At 39.9% G+C, this 26,958-nt stretch overlaps 1 protein-coding gene and 1 long non-coding RNA gene across 16 annotated transcripts in view; one reads left to right on the top strand and one right to left on the bottom strand.

Annotated features, from left to right (window-relative positions):
• Positions 1-26,958, bottom strand: part of auts2a (activator of transcription and developmental regulator AUTS2 a) — a 353,173-nt gene that overhangs the window by 192,744 nt on the left and 133,471 nt on the right. For all 15 annotated transcript variants that reach the window (XM_032575811.1, XM_032575810.1, XM_032575817.1 and 12 more), the window contains one exon: positions 14,795-14,896. In XM_032575811.1, the coding sequence (XP_032431702.1) occupies positions 14,795-14,896 (102 nt within the window). The remainder of the gene's footprint in view (positions 1-14,794; positions 14,897-26,958) is intronic.
• On the top strand, positions 601-21,502 carry LOC116728061 (uncharacterized). Its single transcript, XR_004340936.1, has 3 exons — positions 601-782; positions 13,079-13,084; positions 21,468-21,502. It is a non-coding gene; the product is annotated as an uncharacterized LOC116728061 (long non-coding RNA).

The raw sequence follows: 26,958 nt of genomic DNA, 5'->3' as shown, positions 1-26,958 counted from the left end.
TGTATAGATGGAGTCCAAAATGTCTGTGTCGGCCTAGTCTAGCTGGTGATCAAATCATGCACGTGCCATTTCTGTATCTTCCTTTGCTGAAGCACAAGGCAGAAACACAGTAGTGAAACAGTTCATGAGAAAGACCCTGTTTTGATTTGATTATTTGGGGACTATAACCGTTCATGAATAGCTGAAATTAAACAATACTTGAGAACTCCTCTACAAACGTTTGTAAATGCTTATTTTATTAGTTCAACACCAAATATACCTTAATAATCATTAATACGTTCAGCGAAATATATCTTGGCCCTTGGAGAACAATACAGTGTGATTGGAGTCTCTTGCATGGAGTGACGATGGAGTCACACTTCTTTTCCATATCAAACTACTAAACCACAAGACGAACACGTAAACCCCCATTATGTATGATGCGCCATGTATGATGCGCATGGCGCCTTTGGGGTCATATCTCATGTAAGAAGTTGGGTTAATATATTAGTGTTTTATCTCCCCACTTATATACATGAGGGATTCATTTTCAATCTGCAACACATGGCTCGGCAATAAATCAATAACAATATATATACCAACAGACGTGATCAATACAAACACATAGTATATCCAATAGAATTTTCAATAATTTCACAGACCTCTGATCCAGAGCCCCACAGCATTCTGGGGGATGTAGGCAAAATAAAGATTTTAGTCGCTCAACCTCTCCTGGCGAGCTAAGAAGCAAGGTTGGTGGCATTAACTAACTCACTCGCTCTCTGGTTACCTAGTAACAACCGGTTGAGTAACTTGTGCATTGGCAGTTTCAGGTTTCACCACTGTGACTCATAACTGCTTAAAGTTAGGAAACAACAGCATGGAGTGAAAACTGTGTATAAAACAAGACCACCACCAGTTTGGCAGCATTTCAGATATTTAAAACAAGAAAGTAGTTAATAATTATTAATATCATGTGATAAGATACATCTGTGTCATCATATGTTTTTCAGTCATATTGTCTAGCACAGGAACATACAAAAATCTTTTTGGATTCCTGAAAACATTGTTTTTCTGTAGATGTGTGACACAAATGGTTAAAATCTTTGCCATTTTAGAAAAAAAGACATTACCGTTGTAAACGGGGCCTAAGAAACTCTGTTTCTGCTGCTAAGTGGAAGTGCTAAAGCACATGTACACAAGATTTCTGTCAAAGATTGTTAGAGTTTCATCTTTTCGTAGACTTTCTGCTCTCTGCAAGATATGAAGTGTGGCTGGTGGGACGCAATCATTGTTGATAGTTTTATTTCTGCAAATGCATGGCTTTCAAAGCCCCTGCTGAGACGGCTGAACTGTTCAGCGGCTGTTATGGAGTGGAAATCCTTGGAAATGTACATCGCTGGGTTAAATGACAGTTCTGGGAAAAGGAATTCTAAGTTTTCTGTCCATTTTCCATTCTTTTTCCCTCTTTTCTCTGTCACATTCTCTCCCTTTTCTTGTGATGATCACCACCTATAAAGGGCCACCAAGTACCCAAAATGCACTGTGGTATTCACTGGCAAACCAGGCATGAATGACCATGCTTAACAATGGCTACTTTTATTTGAATCAGCCAGGATCAATGTTAATGCCACACACTCTTCTTACTAATTTGAGTTTTTCAGTCAGCAATTTGGTTATTAGTACACTTATCACAGTATAGTGGCTCATAAAAACACTTCTGCATGGCTTTAGTTTACGAGCATGAAAAGGCCCTTCATATATTTACGCTCATAACGACAGGAATCTATTCATAAAGAGAAAGTCAGTTTATGGAGACCTCCTATCACAAAAGAAACAAGCATTTCCCCTTCTTCTTCATGCAGCCTGTTCCCACATTGCTCTTATTGCTATGGCAACCGGTTCTCTCTCCTTGGGCTCTCTATGCATCCAATCAGAGTGAGACCTTTGTAGAGATTCCTTCGGGCTCCACTTATTCAACTTACCCCACCGGAACAGCCTCCATGCTGAAAAGCCTGGAACAAAAGAGAGGAGAGGCTCCCTCGCCAAAACGTGGCATGACATCAAAAATGCGGGCTTTAGGTTCGGGTTACAGAGAATGCGGAAGTAATAAGCATCTGAGAGTGGGGCGCATTACAAAAGCGAGAAGAAAAAAAAAAAAGGTGATGGTGCATAACCATAGCCAATTTGAGTGGAAATTATATGGAATAGGATTTGTTATTGGAAGCCTCAGAGCCCGAATACTTGGCAAGTGTCACATGGCTCTGGCAGTGGTTTAAGCTTGATAAGTCAAAATGGATTCCGGCTGAGCCTATTTATGTCATTCCTGAAAACATATGGATAGGATTCGGGCGCTCGATACTTTCAACCTTCAACAATGACATTCAACACCACTTCTCCAGTCCATTAATCTTCCATGAGAATAGATTTCTCATCCGCAGCAGCAAGGGGCTAAATTCAGTCGGGATCAGCCAACGATTCTAAGCCACACCGACAGGCCCTCTGTATCGGTTTCAACAATTAAAACCCGCGTTTTCTTGCTGCGTCAGCAGGAATACAGAGATATCAGTGGCGCAGCGACCCAGTGATGGCACTGATCAATCTACTTGTTGGTGATTTAACAGCAACCGTGGTCAAGAGCGATCAGGTAAGAGAGTCCCTTCCTCTTTCAATTGATTTTCATCTTCTGGAGATGAAGTTGCTGCGTTTCCATTAACCATAAAATTGAGTAAATTGAAATTTATGGAAATAATTTTGCTTAACGGAAATACACCACTGTCAAAAAAATTCTAACTTTTCGCAAAACATTTTGAGCTACAATGAGATGCTTTTTCAACCGTACTGAGACATGTATTTCGCAAATCACGTGATCAAAAGCCGGATATTACTACTGGCAAAAACAATGAAGAAGACAGGAAGTAGTAGTAGGAGGATGGTTTGTTTTTTCAGACATTTTGCAGTTGGCTCCACCAGAGCTCTCACGGCATCGCACATTAAAAAAAATATCTGTATAATTAACAGTAATAAACAGTAAAATTGTGATAAGAATAATCCATAAACTATACAGCAATTTAAAACTTTTGATTTGATGTGAAGTTGCCATAAAGAAATTACTTGGTAAAAACATTAATTAGTACATTTTATGTTCATACATTCATTTTATGAGTGGTTTTGAAGATCATTTTAAGGAAAAACTTTTTTTTATAAGTTAAAACATTTTATTTTACAATAAAATATTGACTCCAGCAGCATATTTAGCCTTAATTTCAACAATGACGATGCCTTGTAACCTTGAAAGAAAAATACTTGTAATTTTACGGTGGGATTCTGGCAAACAAAGCTGCTGGCGTTTTACTGTAGAATTTATGTAAAAAAAAAACAAAAAAAAAAACTGAAAAAGCTGTGTCATTTGAAAGAGTTGAATCCATAGCTGTTTTCTAAAAATTGCAGACTACAATTTTCCTAAAATGGCACACATGTAAACGCCGACGACTCCTCTGATAGATGATGAGCGACAGCACCGTGGCTGAAATATGAATATTTCTCATCTAACTAGTTACATCCATCTCTGCCATGATTTTTAATGACTTGTTTCGTGAACAAGCTTATTAACTTGTGATTTTAATTTCATTTCTTATTTAATGGAAATACCCCAATTGCGAAATTGTGTTTTTGCGACATGACCAGAATATTGACAAAGATTTGCAGACATTAGAAATGGAGACAGAGTTACTGAAAACTAAGCTGACCTCTTGAGAATATAGAGACTGGTTAGCGCCCCCGGCATTCACAGAGACAAGATATCCAGCGGGACCTCTCATGGGTCCCTGATGGACCTTCGGTTGTTGGGTGCTGGCAGGGCGATGGAGGCAAAGTGGAATTTTGTCCGACTGCCGTGTCACAAAGTGTCATATTCTGCTCATGACATGTAAGCTGCAGGCAGTGAGAAAGAAAATGGGAAGGAACGATAAAGAAGACAAAGAGAAGAGAAGAGGACTTGATTTGGCGTGTCAGAGACGGTAATAAGCATGTCTGGCCACTTCCTGGGAGACAGCCTATTCATCAAGCTGATGTAGGTGTGTGTGTGGGGGGGGGGGGGGGTAAGTCAAGTGGTCTCATGCCTGGATCCTTCAGGATGCTGGCTGTACTGTACGTGTAGCGGCTGAAAGGAATCAGGGAAATAAAGAGAAAGGTTACAGTGGCGAGAATTCTGGGGGGGGGGTTTTATGGAAAAGGTACGCTGTTAAAAATATCTGCATTAATGACTTGTAAAACTATTTTGTGGACCATATTTATTGAAGAAGCAAACGATACAAAGGACTTTCTGGTGTGCCATGGCAGTCACATTCTGACTGGCTACACCTCACATTCCACCGGTTGAATTTTAATTTGTCGTTGGGGAAATCCGCACAAACTATATTAAGTCATAGGTCAAGAATATCCAAGATTTTAGATCCGAGAGGTCCCCATGTTCTTCTGACCGGACCAGATCACTCTTAATGCACCACATACGGCAGGAATATCCCCTAAGATTATCTTAAAAGCCATCCCAACAATACGGCTGTCCTCAATATTGATGGTGGAGGGGAAATCAGGACAAAAATTCTGCCATGTGAACTGGGCATTAATGATCAAGTATAAAACTAGCCCACCACCTAATCTAGCAGACTGGCCAATGAGAGTATTAATCAGTCAAGAGGCTTATGGTGACTCTGGAGGAACAACTGAGATTCACAGTTCAGATAGGTGAATATGTTGAAAGAACACAAATCTGACCCTTATGTCAGCGTTAAGAAGAAAGTCATGTTTCAAAGAAATCCAGTTGAAGAAAGCCTTTTAGAAGCTGCAAAAGACCAGCTTCCACTCAAAATTTTGTAAGAAAGGTCCAGTCAAAGTCCAGACATAAATACAACTGAGAATCTGATGCCAAACATGAAAACTTCTGCTAGCTGACGCTCTTGATGCAATCTGAGTTTGGGTTGACAGTTTCAGTCTCTAGCTGTGCCGATCTATGAGAGATTTAAAATGACTTGCAGCTGTATTTGTAATTAAACCAAAATGTGGTTCTACAGGTGACTCATTCAGGGGCAGAGTTGAATAGAAATGTAAGCCACACTTTTCAGAATATTATATGAAAACACTTTTTTTTAACAATAATGCAATACTTTTTAATGATTGGCAATCGGCTATCAGTCAGAAAACCACAATCGGGTTAGCTAACTTTACTAAAAGTCCGACATGAAACTCAGAGCACTGACTCATTTAATGTTTAATTTCTTCCAAATACGTGAAATACACAAGTGATTGTGCCGAGCTTCGTCCTGGATGTTTTAAAAACCCATTAAAATAGAAAAAAAAACAAAAACGCATCAAGTAACACATCTGCCGCTCATTTCACCGCATGGAGACGCATACGCTGAGGCCTCAGAGAGTCCCGTGATAATGAGCTAATTATAGGTACAGCATTCCTACTTCCATATCTAAATGCTTGTCTCTAATAAGAAATATTTCAAATTATCGAGAGGCAGAGAGAGAAAGACAGATAATTGATGCAAGCAATTACACGTTTGGTGTCGGAACAAATTGGACAGCATATCTGGACATGTAGGGGAACTGTGACCTCATTTACATGAGAGTGTCAGGAAATAATTGGAGAATGTACTGAGGAGGTGGGATGGACACCAGCAGTGGCGACATTTTACACGAGCGGTTCTCTTGGACGGTGAGATTCAGATCGTGCGAGGAGCTTATGGGAACACACAACGCTTTAAGGTCAAGGACATAATGCTTGGCGTAAACTGGTATGGGCCAGAAAATCGAATCATAATGACGGTATTCATAAAAAAACGAGTGCACATTATGACATTAGTCAGTTTTCCAAAAGTTGCAATTTGAGTATTGGAAAGGGTTTTTACCACATGCACACAGGATTCCGAGTGGGCCATCGTGTTTTCATCAGAAAGCCAGTAATAACAGAGTTCAGTTTTACAAGCCGTAAGAGAGACTCAAGCTATGTTTGGGCTGTAACCACTTCAAAGAGCCTGGGAGACTGTGTGTGCTTGACTTTTTAACAATATCACTTCCAGATGTTTTATTACAAAACAACATTCAATGGGGGGAAAATATATACCGTCTGAGGGAATCCAGGACACACAAGGTTAGATTTCAGGAAAACTTTAGATTTCAGTCTGGAACACAAAACCGTTTGGACTTCCTGCTAGTATAACAGTCTTTCTTCAACCTTATGGCAGGGCGGTTCACACCACATATGGTTGGATACGGATGGTTACCTACCTCACTGCTAAATCCAACTAAGCCTCCACTGTTTAAGCTCATTATTTGTATTTGCAAAATTACAGACTAATGACAAATTGCACTTTTATCAAATCCCAAAGTTTACATTCACCAAGATTACTATGCATTCACAATGTTTGAGCTAACTGGAGACACACATGTGGAAGTAATACAAGACAACACCTCAAGCACACTGCTTTCTGGTTTAACACAGAAAATAACTTGTCCCCCCTTACCCCCCCAAGTCTGGGTATAATTTCCAGATGCCTTATAGTGTCACGTTCATCTGTTCAAACAATTACAGGAAATATAAACACTATGGGAACATCATAGTAGGATTCTGTGTTCTAGAGAAGAAGGGCTTATGGTGCAAAATATGTGATTTCACCCTAGATAAGGAAAGAAAAAATATCTTGTGGATGAGGCTATTCACGAAGAAAGTCGGTCTTACTGCAAAAATAGGAATACATTTCCAACACCATCTCAACTGTGAAGTACGGTGGTGACAGCGGCATGCTATGGGGTGTTTTGCTGTAAGTGAGACTATTGTGGTTCACAAAATGACATTGTGAAAATATTGAAACAACATATCTGATGACATCAGCCAAGAGGTTTAAGGATGGATATTGATCCACAGCATAAGTGAAAATTGGCCACAAAATGGCTAAAGGACGACAAAGTATGTGTTTTGGAGGCTGCCGATAAGTCCTGATGGCCTATAAATCTAACTCAGTTACATCGGTTCTCTTGGGAGGAATGAGTAAAAATTCCAGCAAACTATTGTAAGAAGTTTCTAGAATAAATTCCAATCAGTCCCTCCACGATTTTGCAACAGCTTTAATGATTTTTTTGTAACAAAATTAGTGTGATTTTACAAATATTTGCAAGGATGTCCCAAAAATTCTTCATTAAACCACCTTCAAAATCTACATATTGAAGAAAAAAAGAAACAAATTGGACACTAACATATTTATTCTTTCAAGTACTTAAATAGCTCCATTTTTATTACTCGCCATATCAATCACGGGTTATGACTTGATGTCATTTAAAGCTGAAACAGTAGCAGTGTAGTCGCAGTAAAAAATACTGCCACCTGCAGGAGAGAGTTGCAGTCGCTTAAACCCAATGTTTTTGATCATTTTTGCGAAAAAAACCCCCAACCCTCACAAGTCATAAGTTCTGGGGATCTGTTGATTTTGTGTAAATATAGTTTAAACGGCAATTTTACAAAATACTACCAAAAGTAGGTAATCTTCAAAAATTTGAAGTAAAAACAAAATCTCTCCGTTTTTATTCTCACATTTTGAAAAACAATTTTGTTCACCAACCAACACAAACAGAAAACATTTTTGCCTGATTCATCTTAGTCAAAGAAAAACACTGCGTCTTTTTATGCAGCGTTCTCAAATACCTGGTTTTGACTGTGTAAAAACGTGTTTGGGACAACATTGCCTCTGACTCAATATATCAGGCAGAATTTACTCGGGAGCCCAGCTGAAGCAGGCTCCGACAGGAAGCTTTGGCTCAAAATAAAAATGGCCACTGATATACGGGGGTGAATTCATTATAGCTTGCCTCTTGCGCCTCTCATCAGGTTGGATAACACAAACTGGCGGGCTCTGACCCAGCACTGCAGAGCTTCTCTCTATTGCACCCGCCTCTCATCAAGAGCCTTGGGTGGGGAGCGGGGGAGAGAAAAAAAAAAAAAGAGAGTAACATGCTGTTTACTTGCAATCCCAGGCCCGTAATTGCCAATTTATTTGATAGGCAGCCGGGTAATGATGGCATTTCACCCCTTGCCGCAGAGACTAAACGGGAGTGATTCATCCAGAGCTCCATGCCCTCCCCGATCCAGCAGACTCCCTCTGCTCAGGACTGCCTGAATGCCTGCCACCCCGACTGAAGGGGTGGGGTGACGGGAGTGCGAGGGTGGGGGTGAGGGGGATTTCTGCCATGTCGGCTTCAAACAAATCCAAAAGGGAACCCTGAGCTGCTAGCAAATACAGCTAAGCCTGCCAATTTAGCTGGGGTCTGGGGTTGAGGCAAACACTGGCGAGCTGATGTGCCATTTGTAGGCCTTAATGAGCTGGCAGGACGGAGAGAGGAGGGGAAGGCGAGAGGAGGGGTCTGCCAGGCACTGACCTCCTCTGGCCCCCGTCTCCCCGCCGCTAGCCAATGCCAGGTCAGCAAACTCACTTCATCTGCTTCGTTGGAGTCCAGTCAGACGGTGAGGAGGAGGGGAGTCCTGCGAGCAAATGCCATTAGCGGACTGTTGGTCTAACGAACAGTGTGGGTCACAGACGGCTCCTGTGTCACATCTATCCCCATTACTAACGAGTGACTTTGATGTTTCCTCTTTGTTTTCTGGCTGCATGGGAGCTCCCCTCTGCTGCAGAATTACATTAATGTAACAAATGCATTGTGAGTTGGTTTTTTTTTTTTTAGTAGAATAAGTACATTTCCTTTTCTGCCCCTTAATAGCTACTAGCGTTTTGCTAGCTATTAGCTACTTGGTTTTTTTTCTAGTAGCTAATAAAGTCAGGGGGGGGGGGTTTGGCAAAAACTTGTAGTTATCCATGGTTGGTACATAAGTCGTACCAACTATTTTAAACTAGATTTTTTAAATTGCTTTATTTCTATACTTGCCATTCTTGTACAGAAAAGAAAAATTGTGGAGCACTTTAGTTTCTGGTACCCGAGTTGTGGATCTCTGCAGCTCCTCCAGTGATACCATGGGTGGTTCTACTGCTTCTCCACTCAGATTAGATGTGTGTCCTTTCAGGTTTGATATTGTGTCATAGTTATACTTATATTGGGGCCCAGACTCTAACGTGTTAATTTCATTTAACTAATTACATAGAATTTAACATATAGTGCCATTTTAAAGCACAATCAAGTAAATATGTTACTTTCAGTTGTCATAAAAATGCTGTTTACATCAAATATGCCTTAGAAGAAGTTTGACTTCATAATTAAATGCTTTGAAATTGGGTCTTTGTCTCTTGCTCTTTTGGAAATTCTGCCTTCAGGACGTCATCATAACAGCCCTCTTCTACTAGTCCAGTAACAAAGTTTTTACCAGCATTACACGAAGATGCAGCACATATCAGTTCAACAGACGCACTGTTCCACCAAGTGTTTGCTAATTACTGCTGGCTAGTCTGAAGGAGCTGAGGGAGGGGTGATCTGTGAGGCAGAAGCTTGGAAAGTGCAGCCCCAAGGAGTAGCTATGCCTTAAAGGCGGCGCCAACACCACTCAGGCATTTAGCACAGCTGAATAGTGGCCACGGGAAACTAAAGGATTTCAGAAAGATGCATAAAAGAATTAAGGCAACACTCCAGCATGAATAGCATCTCAATTCTAAACCTGCCGTAGCGTCCACAGTCTACATTTTCTCAAAGAAGTTCCATGAATCATTAGTAGTACATGAAACAATTTAAAGCTAAATGGGTATAGCAGCACTTTACATCAATCTGATCGTTGAATAACCTAAATAAAATAAAAAACAATGCATATATTTGTTGTTGAGCTATTTAGTCTATTTAGTCGATCATTTAACAGAAAAAAATGTTTGAATTGAAAATGTTGCTTATTTTGTCGACATTTAGTTTAAGATTACAATCCAAATAATTGCAGTTAATTAATAACACACTCTGCAACTAACTAAAATTTTAACCGAGTCCCACCACTAATTTGTAGGACACAGGCCGGTTGCGCTAAAAGAAATGCATGCCGTACTTTCCAGATTTTTAATTATTTTTTTTAAAGTGAAGAGTTATGTATGATGTTGTTCCACTTCAAAAGTTTGTGCTGTTTTCTCGCGTGAACTAAATTGACGCAAATATGACAAAATGTAAGCAAGTTAAGATTGTGAATCCTTTTGCAAACCACCATAATACATGAAAGAAATGGAGCAGTTCTTCTGCGCAGCAGGAAGATTTGATCATTTTTCAGATTTTACCATGTTCTCCTATAAGCCATGGGAACAGAGCGCTGCTCAAATGCACCGGCTTGCACCTCTTGTGATGTGTTAAGTGGGTTTTTACAGCATGGCTGGAGGAGACTTGTTCAAAAAACCTGTAGGGACCGGAGCCGAAGCCTCATACAGTCAGACTGTCTAAAGTGACATGCGGGTCTAAAAGTCTTTCTACATCCCAAGCGGCTTTCAGCAGCTCGTCTGAAGGCTTGGCCATTCTCATGTGGGGTGTCTTGACCAGAGGAAGAAGAGGAAACCAGAAAGAAACTCCTCCTTTCTCCTGAGTCTCCAGAGTGGAGTAGATGTCAGATTAGGTAAAAGTGATTTAGGGGGAAAAAAGAAAGACGTGTGTGACATGACAAACTATGGTTTGTAGTTGTAATATAAAAAAGTGTGAAAAAGTAGTACTGAAAGGTATTGCATCATTGTATACATATTTCATCTCATTTTACGTATTTATTTGTCAAGGGTCAGTGAATGTATCTCAACATATATCATGTAAAACATGACCATGTCAGCTATAGTAAGCTAATTGTTTTTGCTAGTCCCTTTGCCAGCCTGTTCCTTTTAAGATGTGATTTGAAGTGAAGTAATTTATTGAATATTAACATGAAGGTAACCAGAGACTGAGAGGAAAACAGAACAGGATGAAAACATTAATGTTTAACCAGTTGAAATATATCTGGATATAATCTATAGAGCTAGCATCAACTCAGAGCAAATTAAAGCTAAATGCTGCCTCCTAAAAATCTAGTTATCAATATTATTAATCGCTGTAACCAATCTCTAATATTTGTAGGAGAACAAATTATGTACTGTATTAAACTAAATTACATCAACATGTTCACAGAGGAAAAGCAGTGATAATAATTCTGGCTGAAGAAGTTTTCAGTTACATAGAACTGACAGTAAATGCTTCATCATTCTCAGGCTCAGATTATTACGAGCATTCTGCAAAAGATATGCTTTACGCTCGACTCGTATTGGAATGCAGCTGCACCATCGCCACAAAAATCAGCAAGTATCATTTCAATTTCTGTTGTCAACATCAAATTACTTATTTCATTTCATGCCCAGTCAAGCACTGTAAAGCTACACGCAGAATCCGTTTTGCTTCAGTTGTTCGGCCATGTCTTCCTCAAAGACAAGCTCGCTTCCCGACTGGCAGCTTTAATTATGGCCAGATATCTGATCTCTTCGCTGTGTTTTCCACGCAAATTGAGGAGTAGAGACAGAAGGCCAGCTCCCAAAGTCCCAGGAGTCCGCTGGCCTTAAATCTCAGAATCTGGTGTAGGGACACACAGCTGCTCTATTCTCCGCATTGTTACCCTTCTGCATATTCATAAGGAATTCATGGATATACGTTTGCTTTTGTGCTATAAAGTTGAAATCAGTCATTTATATACCCCTAATAAAAAGCAAAAAACCTGTTTCTCTTGTCTGACATTAAACCTGACTGAACTTTTCTGTTTTCAGTTAGGATTAAAAAATATATATATTTACTGATGCTTTAGAAGATTTTTCTAATAAACTTCTTAAAATTCATCCATTAAGATCACTGATGTAATAACTTGGGAAATCCTAGATAACAATATAATCGCATTGTGAAGATGTTGGCCAACGCTGGTATAAGGGTGTTATTATCTACAGTAAAACCACAGCCTAGAGGCTGAAAGGCCATTCAGTAAGGAAGATGCCATAACTTCAAAAGTGAAATGGAAAAAAAAAGCCAGATTACGGTTTTCAAATCCACTCATAAACAGAAATTAATTTGGAGGAAAATAGAAAAATAAAAAAAGAACATCCCAAGAGATCAGCCACAAAGTTAAAGCTTGGGTACAAACTGACAATGATCCAAAATATCAGAAGTGGTTGAGGTCACCGAGGTAAATGTTTTGGAGTGGCCACCACTTAAGGAGTTTGTGGGGAAGAGCATAAAATGTGTTTCAGAGAGAGGAACGGGCCAAAAAACTATTGTGAAAAGTTTGTGGAAGGAAACTAAAGTCAGAGTTTGAAAGGTAATTCTACCAAACACTTAAAAAGATTTCAATAGTTGAAAAAACAAATTAGAAAAATATCCATTACTCAAGCTTTCACTGCATTTTAATTGATAAACTATGATCTTAGATGGTTTCATTGCAACATAAACTGGTGGATTTTCCTACAAAATAAAGGGGAAAAAAAGTCAGTTTCTCTAATAAAAACGTACAAAGTGTGGGTAAACTAACAGCTCTCAATAGAGACAAAAATCGAATAAGGTAATTCATGTTTTACTCTATCTGGATTCAGTGTGCTATTCCTGAAACAGGAAATGCTGCAGCAGAATCTACTGTTAGATTTGTTGATGAAGCTCCAGCAGCTGGATTTTGCCATGTTTTCAGCGCTCTGCTTATGCAGCCTGTCAGCCAGCATCAAAGAGGTAGGAGAGAGTCTGGGATTCAGGCTGGTTAGAGCTGTTTTACATAATAAATACATACAAGAACATATATACATGGTGCAAACAAGGAAGAAACATCACCAAGAGTCTTCAACCTTTTTGTATGAAATGATGATCTGGTCTCACAAGAACCACAACTAAAAAATGTTCTGTATATATACATCGGATCTCGTGGTCGTATCGTAACCAGAAATCCCTTTTCCCAGGATAGAAATGTGAAAAATATGATGGCTTTGTTACACAATTGTACCATTTCCAGTGAGTGATGAAAAAGATACAACTTACCTTCTTTTCTGTGCAACATGGGAGAACGGCAACAGATTTTACAGTTTTATAAAAGTGTAGCAGAATTTGTAACAGCCGTCTTCCTATTACTGTTGATTATGTTCAGGCTGATGTGTTGTCTCATGGAGTGAGGAAAAAAATTGGCAAAAAAAACAAAAACAAACCTACATTTTAGAATAAATATGTGTTGCTGTTTTTACAGGAACATGTAGCTTCTAAGCTATTTTAATTCAGAATTTATTGTAGATAAAACAAATCTAATAATGTGGCTACGCAGGAATATGTTTACGTCGAAACTTTTTTTAGAATAATTTCACCTATGTACAAGAAAGTAACTGCTGAAATGTTGAAAACTCAAAAATTTGAGAAAAAATGGTAAAATTTTCATATTTAAAGTAATGCATTTAAGGTATTCAAAGATATTGTAAAGCCAGAGATTTGCATGATTGTGATTCTTCCTGCAGTACATCTCTCTGGACCCAGAAGATGTTGTTCTGATGCAAGAAAAGAGCCCAGAATGTTCCACTTACACTGTGGAACATATCAAGATGCGCACTAGAAAACTTGTGGCTTTTATTTATTTATTTATTTTTTAACTTAGTGTTAAAAAAACAAACAAAAAAAACCCACTTGACATACAGTTTCTTTTCCTAATTCATTTAAAAGTTTTAATTTAAGAGGGTTTTTTCCCCCAGTGTAATAGTTTAAATATTGCAGATGTGTCTTTGAAAATGGAAAATGTATTTTTCTTCTTGAAAATTCACAACTTTTGGACATTTTAGAGAATAGGAGATTTTCTTCTTTTAAATATGTGACATTAGGGCTGGACAGGTATGGCTGAAAAACTTATCACAATGTCAGTAATAAGTTATTGAAATCAGTCGATTTCAATAATTGCTGACATCAATTGTTTGTTGTTTTTTTTGTTTAATATTTGAAATACTGCCAAACTGGTGGAATGGTCTTTTCTGTTTTATTCAGTTTTCTCTTCACCTGTTCTTTATTTTTAAGCAGCCATGCAGGACGGTGGCGAAACCTGAAACTGCTGCTGCGCAAGTTACTCAACAGGTTGTTGCTAGGTAACCAGATATTGAGTTAGCTGAGGTCACCAGTCTTGTTTAGCTTGCTGTGAGTGGCTGAGTGGTAAAAGCCTTTCCTCTGCCTACATTTCCCAGATTTCTATGCAGTTCTGGAAATATTCTTTATGTTGAATATTGTATATTCTATCAGACGTTTTATCTATTATCGCCCATCTATCGCCAGGGTTTTCCCATTACAAAACATTGTTAGTTTTTTTTCTCTTTCTTCTTTTGCCATTTCCTGTCTTTAACGGTCAACATGCTAACAACTTCAGTGAATAAAGTGACAAAGTCATGGTTAAAAGAGTAAAAAATTTTGGACACTTTCTTTATAATGAAACAACTTAAGTGTAAAAAATTGATATTTACTTTAATTGTGCTTTTCAATGTTTGCCTTTCTCATAGTTTGTGTTAAGGTATTGTTAATAATGTCTTCAAATAACAATTATTAGGCATATTTTTAAATTTCCTGCCAACATTAAACATGTTTTAAATCAAAAACACAATGGGCCTCTGGATGACTGCCTTTCCGCCCTCACCACCAGGCTTTCTGAAGGAAACCCTGCATCACGATATGTATTGTTATTTATTGTCCAGCCCTATGTGAAATTAATCTAGAGAAATGAACTCCTCCATGGCCACATTATTTATTTTTTTCTTTGATCCACATACACATCCGTCGTACATGCTTACGTACGAGTGAGGTTGTGATTTTTTGGCAGCGTGTCGGCTCAGGTACTCACATCTGTCAGTCTGTCTCTGGAGCTGCTCCTGATGGAAGGCTTGGACTCGCCGCTCGCACTCTCACTGTCGCTGTCCTTCCCGTTGTTCTGCCCAGGTTTCAGCTACAAAGACAAAAAACAAAAACACACAAGGCAATCAAGGGTTAAAACTGTTAATATTGCATTCTGAATTATCTACATGCACAGCTCTGGCTCAGCAAGACGTCCCACAGAAGTCAGCTCATGAATATGGGAGAACTGGCAGGATCTGCAGCGCTGTCTCCGTAAATCTGTCATGTTTCCTGAGCCTGTTCAGTAGACGTCGCCGCGCTTGCCAACGATTGACGCCATCTGATCTCTCAGTATGCGACTCTTCTCGGCCCACGGAAAAGGGAACGGGGACAAAGACCCTCTGGAACCTTCAAACGGAGCCACTCTCCTTCCCGAGCAGACACCACATGCTGAGGCAGCAGGAGCCCGGCGAGTGCCATCATTGTCGCACGCTGTTCGAGATGTGGCTGAATGATGAGAAGGGAATTTTTTAAAAAAAAGGGAAGGACCGGCCAATCTGGCAGCGTCTGCGGCCTCACACAGTCTGAGGAACGACGGCGAACTCTTGGGAGTGCAGGGTTCAGCAGGAGGACGTGGGGACTGGACTACAACTGATGGCCACGCTGCTTCTTAAAGACGAGCCAAATTCCTGGTTCTCGAGTTGGCTTTAGTACAAAGGACAGAAAATGCCTGCATTTTGAGACAGCAGTTAACAAATGTTTTACCACTTATAATGCCTTTCAAAATCTACAGACTCAGTCAATAAATTAAAATAATATTTGAAATAATTGAAAACAATATTCTTTCAATAATTTTTTTTACATAATATGTAAAATAAATTTACATATTATTTGCTAAATAATATGGTGCTAAAATCCATATAATGTGCATCACCCAAGTGAAACACTTTATATAAACTACACACAGAAGGATGTTTGAAAGCCTTTATTTCTGTGAACTATGATCATCTTCCACTTATAGTCAATGAAAATATGACATTTAAAATTAGAATATAATATAGACTCAATATAAGTTGTTTCTTTTTTAGAAAAACAGAAATGTGGGCTTTATGAAAAGTAGGTTTAATAACTTATTTTGAAAAGGCACTTTTAAGTTGAAAAACAAAATTCATTGGGATGTATTTTATAATTTATTGAATGTTGTTAGGGATACCTCTGAGCTTTTCCACAACTACAAACGTTTCATGTTAAACTACAAACTGATATAAGTTTTATTGACATTTTATGTAATTTGCAAACAGGAAGTAGTGAATAATGGTTGTCAGTTTGTCAACCATTATTGACAAACTGTCTCCAATCACCTTTCATTTGCATATCTGGAGGCTGAAGTTTTTGCCCTTCTCCTTTACAAAATAGCCCAATCTCAGTCAAAATGCATGGAGAGCTTCTGTAAACACCAAAATACAAATTTCACCATGCATTTTTAATTGCCGTTAAGTGTGGACTACTTTGACTGGACCTTTTTAGTTACCATGAACATGCTTTGTGTGCTGCAGGCTCTAATGTATTATCCTCCTGTATTTCCTACTTTTCATCTTCTGTTGACTCTGATTCTTGTGCCTAAAGAATAAAAGCATCCCCACAGCATGATGTTGGCACCACCATGTTTGACAGTGATGTACAGGGTGATGTACAGTGTTAGTTCTATATCACAAATATTGGCATGTGGGCCAAAAAAGTTCAGTTTAGGTCTTATCTGACCAGACCCCCTTCTTCTCCTCATAGCTTATGAGATTAAATTGCACTCAGACGGGTTCCTTTAACCAAGTAGGTGACATTTGGAGGCAATTACATTGGATTTTATTTAGCGGTATAGAACTAAATGGGGATAAATCCCAATGACAGCCAGAGTTTTCCAGATTTTTATTTGTAAGAAGTGTTGTGAACTATATTACTTTCCGTCCACTTTACAAACAAGCACCACTCAGTATTGGTTTATTAGATAAATTCCTGGTTTGTGGCTGTAAATGTAAATAGGTTCAACGGATATAAATTGCATTGCAAAGCACTCTAATATTGGGAATCTAGAGTGCAATGCTACTCACACGGATCAGTAGAACCTCCCTTTCCGTCACAAAACGACCAAAGCAGTAGAGTGAGTGCGTTTGGACCGATGTGTGTTTTCACCTCTCCTTCACTAGTCTCCTTCCAGGTATCAGCAATAATTTAACATGATGAAAGGGCACGAGGCAGGGGAATACCAAAGGAACCCTTGAGCTGAGCAGATAATTAAAATGAAAATGTTCCCTTTTCTGTAGCCATTAGTGGTGTGAAAGGAATCCCATTCCTTGGGAGAACTGCATGATGGGTAGAGGACTGGTGGATTCACCAGAGTGTCGAATGTGATAAGAGAATCTCAGCACTGGGAATGCCTGACGGGCCCATTTTAATGTGTGTGAAAGTTTGAGAAGGCTTGTGATCATGCGTCCACATGGTGCAAAAAGCTTGGAAGGCGCGCTTTAAGACAAAAGAGTCCATGCAGAGAGGGAGGTCAAGCATTGTTCTGAGCTTCAGAAGCACTAAGTAGCTTCAATACAAGACATTCAACCAAAAACAGGTTATCTTTGTACTTGTAAAACTGCTTCACACTTTCCCTTTTTCTGATATTGTAGAGGATAAAATCTTAACGAGCTTTAAGTATGTGTATCCCTATGATGTGATTCTGAAGTGAATAGTGCATGTCTGTTGAGATCAAGGCTGTGATATTCTGATCATTCTACTGTCATGAAGGGGAACACTATTACTTTTGTAGTGACATCTCCATCTCAACTGTTTTTCTCTATTTCAGGAACAGCTGATTGATGGAAATTGACATTTTAATCCTCTATTTGAGTGTCTTGTGTTACAATATAGCAACACTTAAATAGTCTGTCTTTTTGACACAAAGACAGACATTGACGGGGCGGAGCCTCAAAGCGGCAACCCACTGATTAAAGGGCAAACTCCTACGACTGGCATTTATTGCTCCAATAAATTGTAGTCTACCTATAGTTTTAGTAATGGCAACAGAAGAAATGAACAAAGTTGTTCAGTCTATGTCGGTCATGCTTCAAAATACTGAATTAACCCCAATAGCCATCTTGTTCAGCTCAGCACTTCTCTCTTTGCAGAGGGCGATGGTTGTTTACAGTGCAAGCAATTTCCGGTAAGCTTCATAGTGTCAAACTGTCGCATTACATACGTCACAGGTAAGCGTTAGCAATTACCTCATCAGAGTCCACACCTTCAGGAGGCATTCGTTTCTCAAAAGCCGAGAGTCCAGAACTTCCGTACGAAGCAAAGCGTAGAACAAGGGGCTGGTTTTTTATCAGGGTAGGGTAGTGTGTGCTGAGGTGAATTTTTGTCACGACTTCACAAATATCACTTATGTGGTGATCCACTTGTGTATGCGACAATGTCGGACGTGTAGTAATGTGCAAGAGAGTTATTTTACTAAGACAACATGCCTTACAACGTCAATGAAAGGACAGGCAGACAAATAGTGCGACAGGGGTGTAAATGCCATTTTGTCCAAAGGGAAAAACGGGAACATATCTCATCCAGCCTGGCCTATGAACTGATCCGTGAAGAAAGCACGAGGGATGCTGCCTGCGCCCCCAGTCTCAGGCTCCTTCATCAAAACACATTGACCTATAATATTTATTAACCAACCGGTGTCCCTGTTGACAACAATGAGTAGTGCGCGCCAGCACACTCATGCATTTATGAATGCGCGCAGACAAAGAAAAGCTGCTACCGACTGTTCCATCAAATATTCTCTGCCAGGAACTGAACTCATATGTGCTAGGCTTATAAAACATATAATCAAGTAAATGTGGGGGTGGAGAGGGGAAGGGAGCGATATAGACATTTGTGTTTTATTAATCAATGTGGAATCAAACTAGGCTCTGCTGCAGAAAAACCACATAATCACACCATCTGTGTCTTGGTTTATCAGTGGGAAAGGAGTCCATGAAATCAGAAATCTCACATTTATTCAGCTGTATGTAATGTCTGAAGAACATGTCTAATAAAGACATTCCAATAAAGAGCGGCTCATCTTTCGGGGCTATTACATAGCTCAGGACCTGATTACACAGCTATTTGAAAACGTATCCCCCAGCTTGTTCCCTTTAATTTCCCCCTGAGCTCCTTTAAATTACTTCAGAGAATTGTGTGCGTGTGTCCCCCCCCCTCCTTCATCTGTTCTCTCTCTCTCTTTTTTTTTAACTTCAGCTGATGGATTCATTTCTTTTTACGGTGTGATTAATGGATGTCTTAAGCAAATGGAGGGAATGGTGCTGGTCAGTACGATCAAACGGGGAAGCTGAAATTTAATGACCTGCTGCCTGGTGATAAATCTAAATGAGAAACCCCCATGTGGGGCCTTGGGGGACCGTCTCTGTGACCTGATCTGGGATCATTTGATCACTCCCACTTGAAACAGCATGGAAGGCATACTTTTTACAGCCTTTTAAACTTAGTTTCAGTTTTAAACCTTCTGTAATGAACACCAGTGCACTTCACCGAGGTAAATTATGGTGGAGAGATCAGATGTGTGTAGGGACGCTGTGCACAAGAAGTACTGCAAAGGAAATCAAGTAGTAGGTTATTGCATTTAAAGGGAAACTTTAAATGCAAAAACTAATAAGAAACTTTGTGTATTCTTATTAGATGAAATTAGAAATAATACAGTTGAAAATAATAGTTTAATTTATACTAATTAAATACAATAATGTGTTTAATTTACTATTAAGTGCATGGTAAATTTCCAGTTGTAATTCATCTATCCATCTAACAAAGTTAAATATTTCAAGCAGATACACTGACTAGGCCAAAAAATGATAACGGAAAATATTCTGGTAATATTTTCTTGAAGATTCAAGTAGCTGATTTGTAGTCATTGGATTTGTCAAGGTTAGACCTAAAAATTATGACTCTACGTGTCTCCAGTTTCTCATTAAGTGCTGCAGTATAATATAAGAAGAAATAAGAAAAGAAATATAAATACTTTTTGCCTGATTTCACATTTTTCACAGCGTTCCAAGTTTTAAAACTGTCTGAATTTAACAACCTTCTTATCTGCTAAAAGTATTTTATGGCCTAAATGAACATGCCTCAACATATTGACATTTATCATTTAAAACACCTCACTGATGCTGAAAAGAGCTAATAATGTCATTTATACTCAGGCACAGCTGAGCTGAAAACAGACCTATTTGTGGGTGCAATTTTACTTTTAAAGATGCAACCTCTGAGGTTGTAGTCATGACAACCTCACAGGTTGTAGTCGTGACTACAACCTCACAAGTTGTGACTACAAGCCCATAATGCCTTGTAGTTTTGTCAATCCAATATCTAGTTATCATATTTAGATCTGGTTAGCATCACTTAAGTAAATGAATAAATAAATATAACCCCTGTGTAATTGCAGAAAAACAATAATAGCACAATCACAATCTTCAGCTGTTATAAAAAGGCTGTATAAGAAATATGACTTAAAATAATTCATAATTTAATGCCTTCAAATTGGTCCTCTGTCTTTTTAAAAACTCCTGCGCTTTCTAAAACTTGTATAATGAGCTCAGCAGATCCCTATTTCCACCAGGTGTTTGCTAATTGCTGCTGGCTAGTCTGAAGGAGCTGAGTCAGAGAGCCACAAGGGAGGGCTGCTCTGTAAGGGCGGAAGCTCTGAAGCTGAGAAACTGCAGCTCCGAGTGGGAGCTGCGCCTTGAAGGCAGCAGTAGGTCCACCCAGGCATTTTGCACAGCTAAATGGTTGCCATGAGAGACTAAAGGGTTTCCCAAACATGCATGAAAGAATCAATTCAGGTATGTTTTTGATGAAGGAATACTATTATAACAAACTGTAAAGACCAAAAAAGTCAGTTTTACATAATACTACACCTTTAAGTAATTTAAGTTAAGATAAGCTTAAGTTTTCAGATATTAAAGCCCACGAAGGATCACTAAAACACATTTTTTCAGGATTGCTGAGGAACATCAAGTAATACACATACAAAAAAAAAATTACATTTAAGGTACTAAAACTTTACATCAAATCCACTATACTGCTATATAATGGTTTTCCTATGACATATCAGAGGACGGACAGTTCCTCTCCTACGAACTGCTGTTGATTCACCCATGCACTCTTATATTCACTCAGCCTATACAAAGATAAGATGACAGCTCCTTGCCCATCAGCGGGCCTTTCCTATCAGAATAAAATGTGCTACTATATGTACACACAGCACGAAAGCAATATTATTATGGCTACATGTAAAATCCTATCAGTACTTGATCTTGACACGCAAGCATTACAGACACACAGACCTGCACAGTGTTCACATATAAACAAAACAACATGTCATAAAAAATACACATCCATAGTAGGGCTGGACAATAAATCAATAATATATATCACGATACACACATGATCAATATCGATACATAACACATCTGATAGAATATTCAATATTTAATAGAATATTCACTGAACTCTGATATTTAACCGCACACCATTCTGAGAGATGTAGGCAGAGCAAAGGCTTTAGCTACTCAACCTCTCACGGCCAGCTAAGCAAGATGGGTGGCATCAACTAACTCACTCACTCACTGGTTACCTAGCGACAACCTATTGAGTAACTTGGCAGCAGCAGTTTTAGGTTTTGCCACCGTGCCTCATCGCTGCTTAAAAATAAACAATGGTGAAACTGTGGATAAAACAGGAAATGACGCACCATCAGCTTAGCAGTATTTCAGATATTTATAAAAACAACAAAAAATTCAATAATTATCAATATCAATAGTAATCGCTAAACTGATGTGAAACGCTTAAATATCGTGCTAAGTTTTTCAGCCATATTGTTGCATTGCGAGTAAAACAAAAGTCAAAAAAGGCAATAATGTTCGTCCCAAATGATCACCGTTGTATGTTCTGAGACGAAAGGCAAAATGAAATATCTAATTTAGCAGCGTTACCTTGAGAGGTGCTGTAAAACAGCTATTACAACATATTCCTGAGCATGTGGAGTCAATTATTTTCTCACTTACTGAAAAGTGCTCACCATTGCCATAGTGGAATTTTACAAGTGTATTGACCTATTCTCAAGGGCTGCACTACAGCCCCAATGCAATCAAGCACAAAAGTAGGCCTGCTAACATTTCGAACCACAAAGGCCTTTTTAAATGGAGTCGTACACAACCAATCTACAGCGGATACCCCGCCCTACCCCTCCTCCGCCTCTCGCCTTCATCCCACAGAGAAAAAAAAAGGGGGGAGAGAACTGGCCTCAGTTTTCTACTCTCCTCAGTGGGATTCTGCTGCCATCAGCTCCTGGTTTCCCTTAGTTACGCGCAACAGCAGCTGCGGAGCTCGGCGGTAATAAAACCTGGAACAATTTAACGGCTTTTATTGTTCTTCTGCGGCTTTCACAACAGCTAACCTGTCCTCGCAGGATCTGGCAGGAAGAATCCCCACTAGGGCAGCAATGAAAGAGGATCTCATTTACCTAAAAGCGCTTATAAATTTTTAATTTGCTCTAACAAGTAAATTAACAAGTCCCTCATTTGGGAAGTTTTATGGCTGCTTGCCACTAAGGGAGAACCATGAAAGTTTTATAGATAATCCACTGCTGAAGCTCTGCTGCTGCTAATAAATTGTGTTTCCAGCAGAACTGTCAGATCCCCTCAGCTTCTACCACACCACACCATGACTATTTTCCCTCATGCCGTCTTCAGAGGTCTTGCACACCAGCGAATGAGAGCTTAATGAGCGAACGGTTAAAAACGAACTTAAAGAATTTCTTTCGACTTTCTGCAGATGTTCTCCCTCGGCCTGAGGACAGAGCAATGCGAAACATTAGGACCGCATTAAGCTTTGCTAATTATGTCCCTGCCAGCCTCCACATCACATCAGCCTCACAGTGAGCCTCATCCACCAACACCACCTTAGGCTGGTTGACAACAGCAGTTGGAAACTGCTGGGCCTGTTTATCTCACAGCCGGCCTTATCTGACAAGACTAATGTGAAAATGGGAGCCATGGGACAGTCAGGGCCTGCACAGGGGTTGACATTGGGCCCTATGTCATCTTTCTGACAGTGGCTGCGTGGGTGAGCCTAACAGCATGGCCCAATGATGACCCTGCACTTTGCCCCTCCCTCCGTGGGCCCCCAAGGCCCAGCTGCTTTAACTTCCACAGACAGGCGCCCCGCCTGACGCTCTTGTCACCCATAACCCTTTCTGCCACCCTCGCTCACAGCCTGTCAGTGAGCATCAGTGCTTCGCTCGCACTGTTACAGATTTGTTTGCTGTTCCCTTAGTGCGGCAAAGAGGTCACAGAGCTCCAATTGTGATTATAACCCCAATTTAGCTTGTTTCATCTCTGTACTTGAACCATGGATGTCACATGGGCTGCTATCAGAGTCAAAATGTCAATTTAAAAGACTTAGGACCTGCTCTTAGCCTGGGGTATTGGTACTAGCCCTAGGAGTGGGCGATATGGACATTTTATTGCGATATTTTGTGTTATTATTGTGATAAAGATTGATTAAAAGAAAAACTATTTATTACTCATTGTTTAGGCAACTGTATGGCTGTGACTGCATGACACATCATTCATAGTTCTTGAGAAACATTTACATTTCATACTGTCAAACTTTTTTTTTTTATTTACATTTTTTACATTATAAATTGTGAAATTTATCATGATGACAGATCAAATTTCCCATAATGCCAAAAATAAATTCACATTTAATGTGAATTTTCTTTTTTGGCAATCACAATAAATGTGGGTAAAAATAACCAAAACAAACGCACAAGTGTAGTGCTGGCGGGAAAAATGGCTCAGGGTCTTATTACCAAAGACAAAAGAGAAATTCTACAACCATTAGAATTGGATACCACTCCCTTTTTGGTTTACATTTTGTGAAAATGGAATGTGCGCTCAGTGCCTTCAAATAGAGATTTTCTCACTGTGTGAGTGAAAGCAAAAACCCTCAGCAGATAACAGGAAGGCTGAACAGGGTCAGCAAAGCTGCTTTGTTTCAGTCTGTTGAGCTAAAACAGAGCACATTTTATGACCTCCTGTCATGACCTATGCTGGACTTGGGAATGTTGGCACAGCTTTGGAAATTTAACAAAGATAGGCAATATGCATGGGTTTGCTGTTTTGGTAATGCAACTATGCTAATTGCTAACAGCTACACTAGCCTTTCAAAGTAACAGTAAAACAGGGGTCTCAAACTCCAGTCCTCAAGGGCCGCTGTCCTACAGTTTTTAGATGTGCCACAGTTACAAAACACTGGAATGAAATGGCTTAATTACCTCCTCCTTGTGTAGATCAGTTCTCCAGAGCCTTGCTAATGACCTAATTATTCTATTCAGGTGTGGTGCAGCAGAGGCACATCTAAAAGTTGCAGGACTGCGGCCCTCGAGGACTGGAGTTTGAGACCCCTGCAGTAAAACCTTGTTTTGCAGCAACTGTTCTCTCACACACGTGGTGTGACATCACTTCTGTTCCTCTTATAGTTAAATAATGGTAATATAATGTGCATATATGCTGTTCTTAGACATTCCTATAAAAGCTAGTGCATTTCTCCGCATCTTGTCAACTCAACAGAAAGTTGCACAAAATTCAAACAATAACCTTTTAGCATCCTGTAGAATGACAAATCAAGAGTTTTTAACTCTACACATGTGAGAAAGCAAACCTCCATTTTGTTTAATTCTGCAGCCTCTGTATGCGATGTGCTGCGTCGAGCTAGCACATAAACGTTAAACGTTTTACGAGTGACGACTTGCTAACATGCACCCACTTCAACCCTTGTCAAGCCAATGAAGAGGCTCTCACGAGGGCTGTACTGGAATTTGGAGCCACAGATATGGACCCAATGAGGAGCAGACCCACAGCTACGGGGTGAGAGCATCCTGAAAAGCAGGAGGCTTTGGGGAAATGGAGACTCATGAGGGTGGGAAGAGGGAGAGGGGGGTAAACGCAGTTGAGAGCACTGTCTTTATCTCATCAGTCATACTAAGGACTCCATTTCCTCCAACCCCAGGCTGGAGGCTACTAAAGCTTGCGGCTGCATTTATACATCGCCATAAATCTCTGATCTATGACGACATTACAGACAAATCAATATGCTTTTAACATCCATCCTGCGCCCCGCGTCGCAATCACCCTCCTCACAAATGGTCATATAATGTAGTAGTGGAGTGGATTGAGTTATGGGGACAATTCCCTGATTTAATAATGAACTGAGCAGGTGGAGAGGAAAAAAATGTGTGGTGGTGGGATGGGGGGAGAATATAAGAGCAGTGGGGGACTTCTACTCTCTCAGATCATATCCGAACAACTTGTTATAGTAGCCCAGCGTGGCAGTAAAATAACCTTGCAGCCCACTTTACATGCCGCTAATTCCCCGGGTGACATTTCCCAACGTTCCCAGTGTGGGCCAGGAAAAAAACTAGACCAACCGGATATTGTTACATGACGTCTTCCCAGAAGGGCGCCAAAAGCTGAGAGTGATCACACTTATGGCTGCCCCAGCTGAGCGCTCATCAACGTATAACCGTGCAGAGAAAATCTGCATTCTATTAATTATATGAATCCCCAGCTCTTCCCATATAGGCTTCGGTGTAGTTCCTTCCACATTGGCTTTTAAACTCCAAGCCAACTAAAGAGGCCCGATGGCGTGCCAAAATCACAGCTCCCAACGCTGACCGGACTGCCTCGATAAAGAGCGGTATGGAAAAAAGGCGTCAGTGAAAAAAAAAACTCCTCTCCTATCGGCTTGCAGGGGCTATCATTTCTCTTTTTTATTGCCATTTATTTTCCTCCAGGAATTCACTGCCAGTATATTGGCAGGCCTTCCAGGAGATGGAGGCAATGAAATTTAGCGCGGACACTTAACACTGGGTCAAGCTGTGTGTGAGGCTCATGTGGTAATATGATAGACAAGTGCTTCCAGTTTAGGGAAAGAGGGCTCTATTTGTGTTACAGGAATAGCGGTAATGTGCTCTCCCTGACACTCTTTGCAGAGCAAAAACAAACTGGGGAGTGTTCATTGGAAGAGGAAGATAGGTACTCCTGCAAAATGGCGAATCCCGTACATTGGTTGGTGATGTGGCAGGGGGAAAAAAAATAAAAATAAAAATTGGAGATTGGTCGACGGGGACGTTCAAACCACTTTTTCTCTCCGTCACAGAGGTGTGAGCTCTCGGGGAAATAGAAACTGATGGAAATGTGGCACAGATAAGTCTGCAGGGGGAATATTAGAAAGGCCGTATTTTGTGTTTCTCTGAGATCTGACTGCAGGGACATACTTCAGACTCCATCGCGGCTGTCTGTTCGGCTGTCATGACGACACGGACAAAAACTGGAGATTGAAGCAGATGAAAGCAATCGATGTTCAGCATTTCTGCAATCAAAACACATCATCTCTGGCAAGCAAATTGTCCTTTAAAAAAAAAAAAACATTAGCTCAAATATGCTGTTCTTAATTTTACTTTTATTATTACTTCACATAAGTTGAATGTATATAGTGCAAAGCAAATGCAGTGGATGTCCAGTATCCACTCTCAAAGAGCTAAGCTCTGCAAACATTTGAAATCCCCACAAAAATGCTTCTATTTGAATAGTTCAAACATTAAATATACTTTAAAGGGGCAGTATTATGTGTTTCCCAGCCACATCGTATAATTTTATAACACCATCAAGTAGCCATTGTACCTTCAGTTGTTATGAAAATGCTATATATGTCAAATATAACTTAAAAGAAATTTGACTTTGTAATTTAACATCTTGAAATTGAGCCTCTGTCTCCTTCTCTTTCTGAAACTCCGCCTTCAGGAAGTCATCACTCCTCTATTAACCCTTTAACAACATTTTTACCAGCACTGCACCAGTAGCTTCTTAAAAGAAGTAGCGCAGTTCAGCAGATGCGCAGTTCCACCAGGTGTTTGGCAATTTCTGCTGGCTAGTCTACAGGAGCTGAGTGTGGGAGTCACTGAGGGAGGGTTGTTCTTTGAAGCGGATGCTTGGAAACTTGGAAACTGCAGCTCCGAGGAAGAGATTTGTCCTCAAAGGCAGCGACATGTCCAGGCATTTTTCACAGCTGAATGCATGAAAG

This window comes from Xiphophorus hellerii, chromosome 11 (assembly GCF_003331165.1).
Source record: "Xiphophorus hellerii strain 12219 chromosome 11, Xiphophorus_hellerii-4.1, whole genome shotgun sequence".
Taxonomy (NCBI): domain Eukaryota; kingdom Metazoa; phylum Chordata; class Actinopteri; order Cyprinodontiformes; family Poeciliidae; genus Xiphophorus; species Xiphophorus hellerii.
Note: the sequence above shows the minus strand (reverse complement) of the source record. Positions and strands in the feature narration are given on the sequence as shown.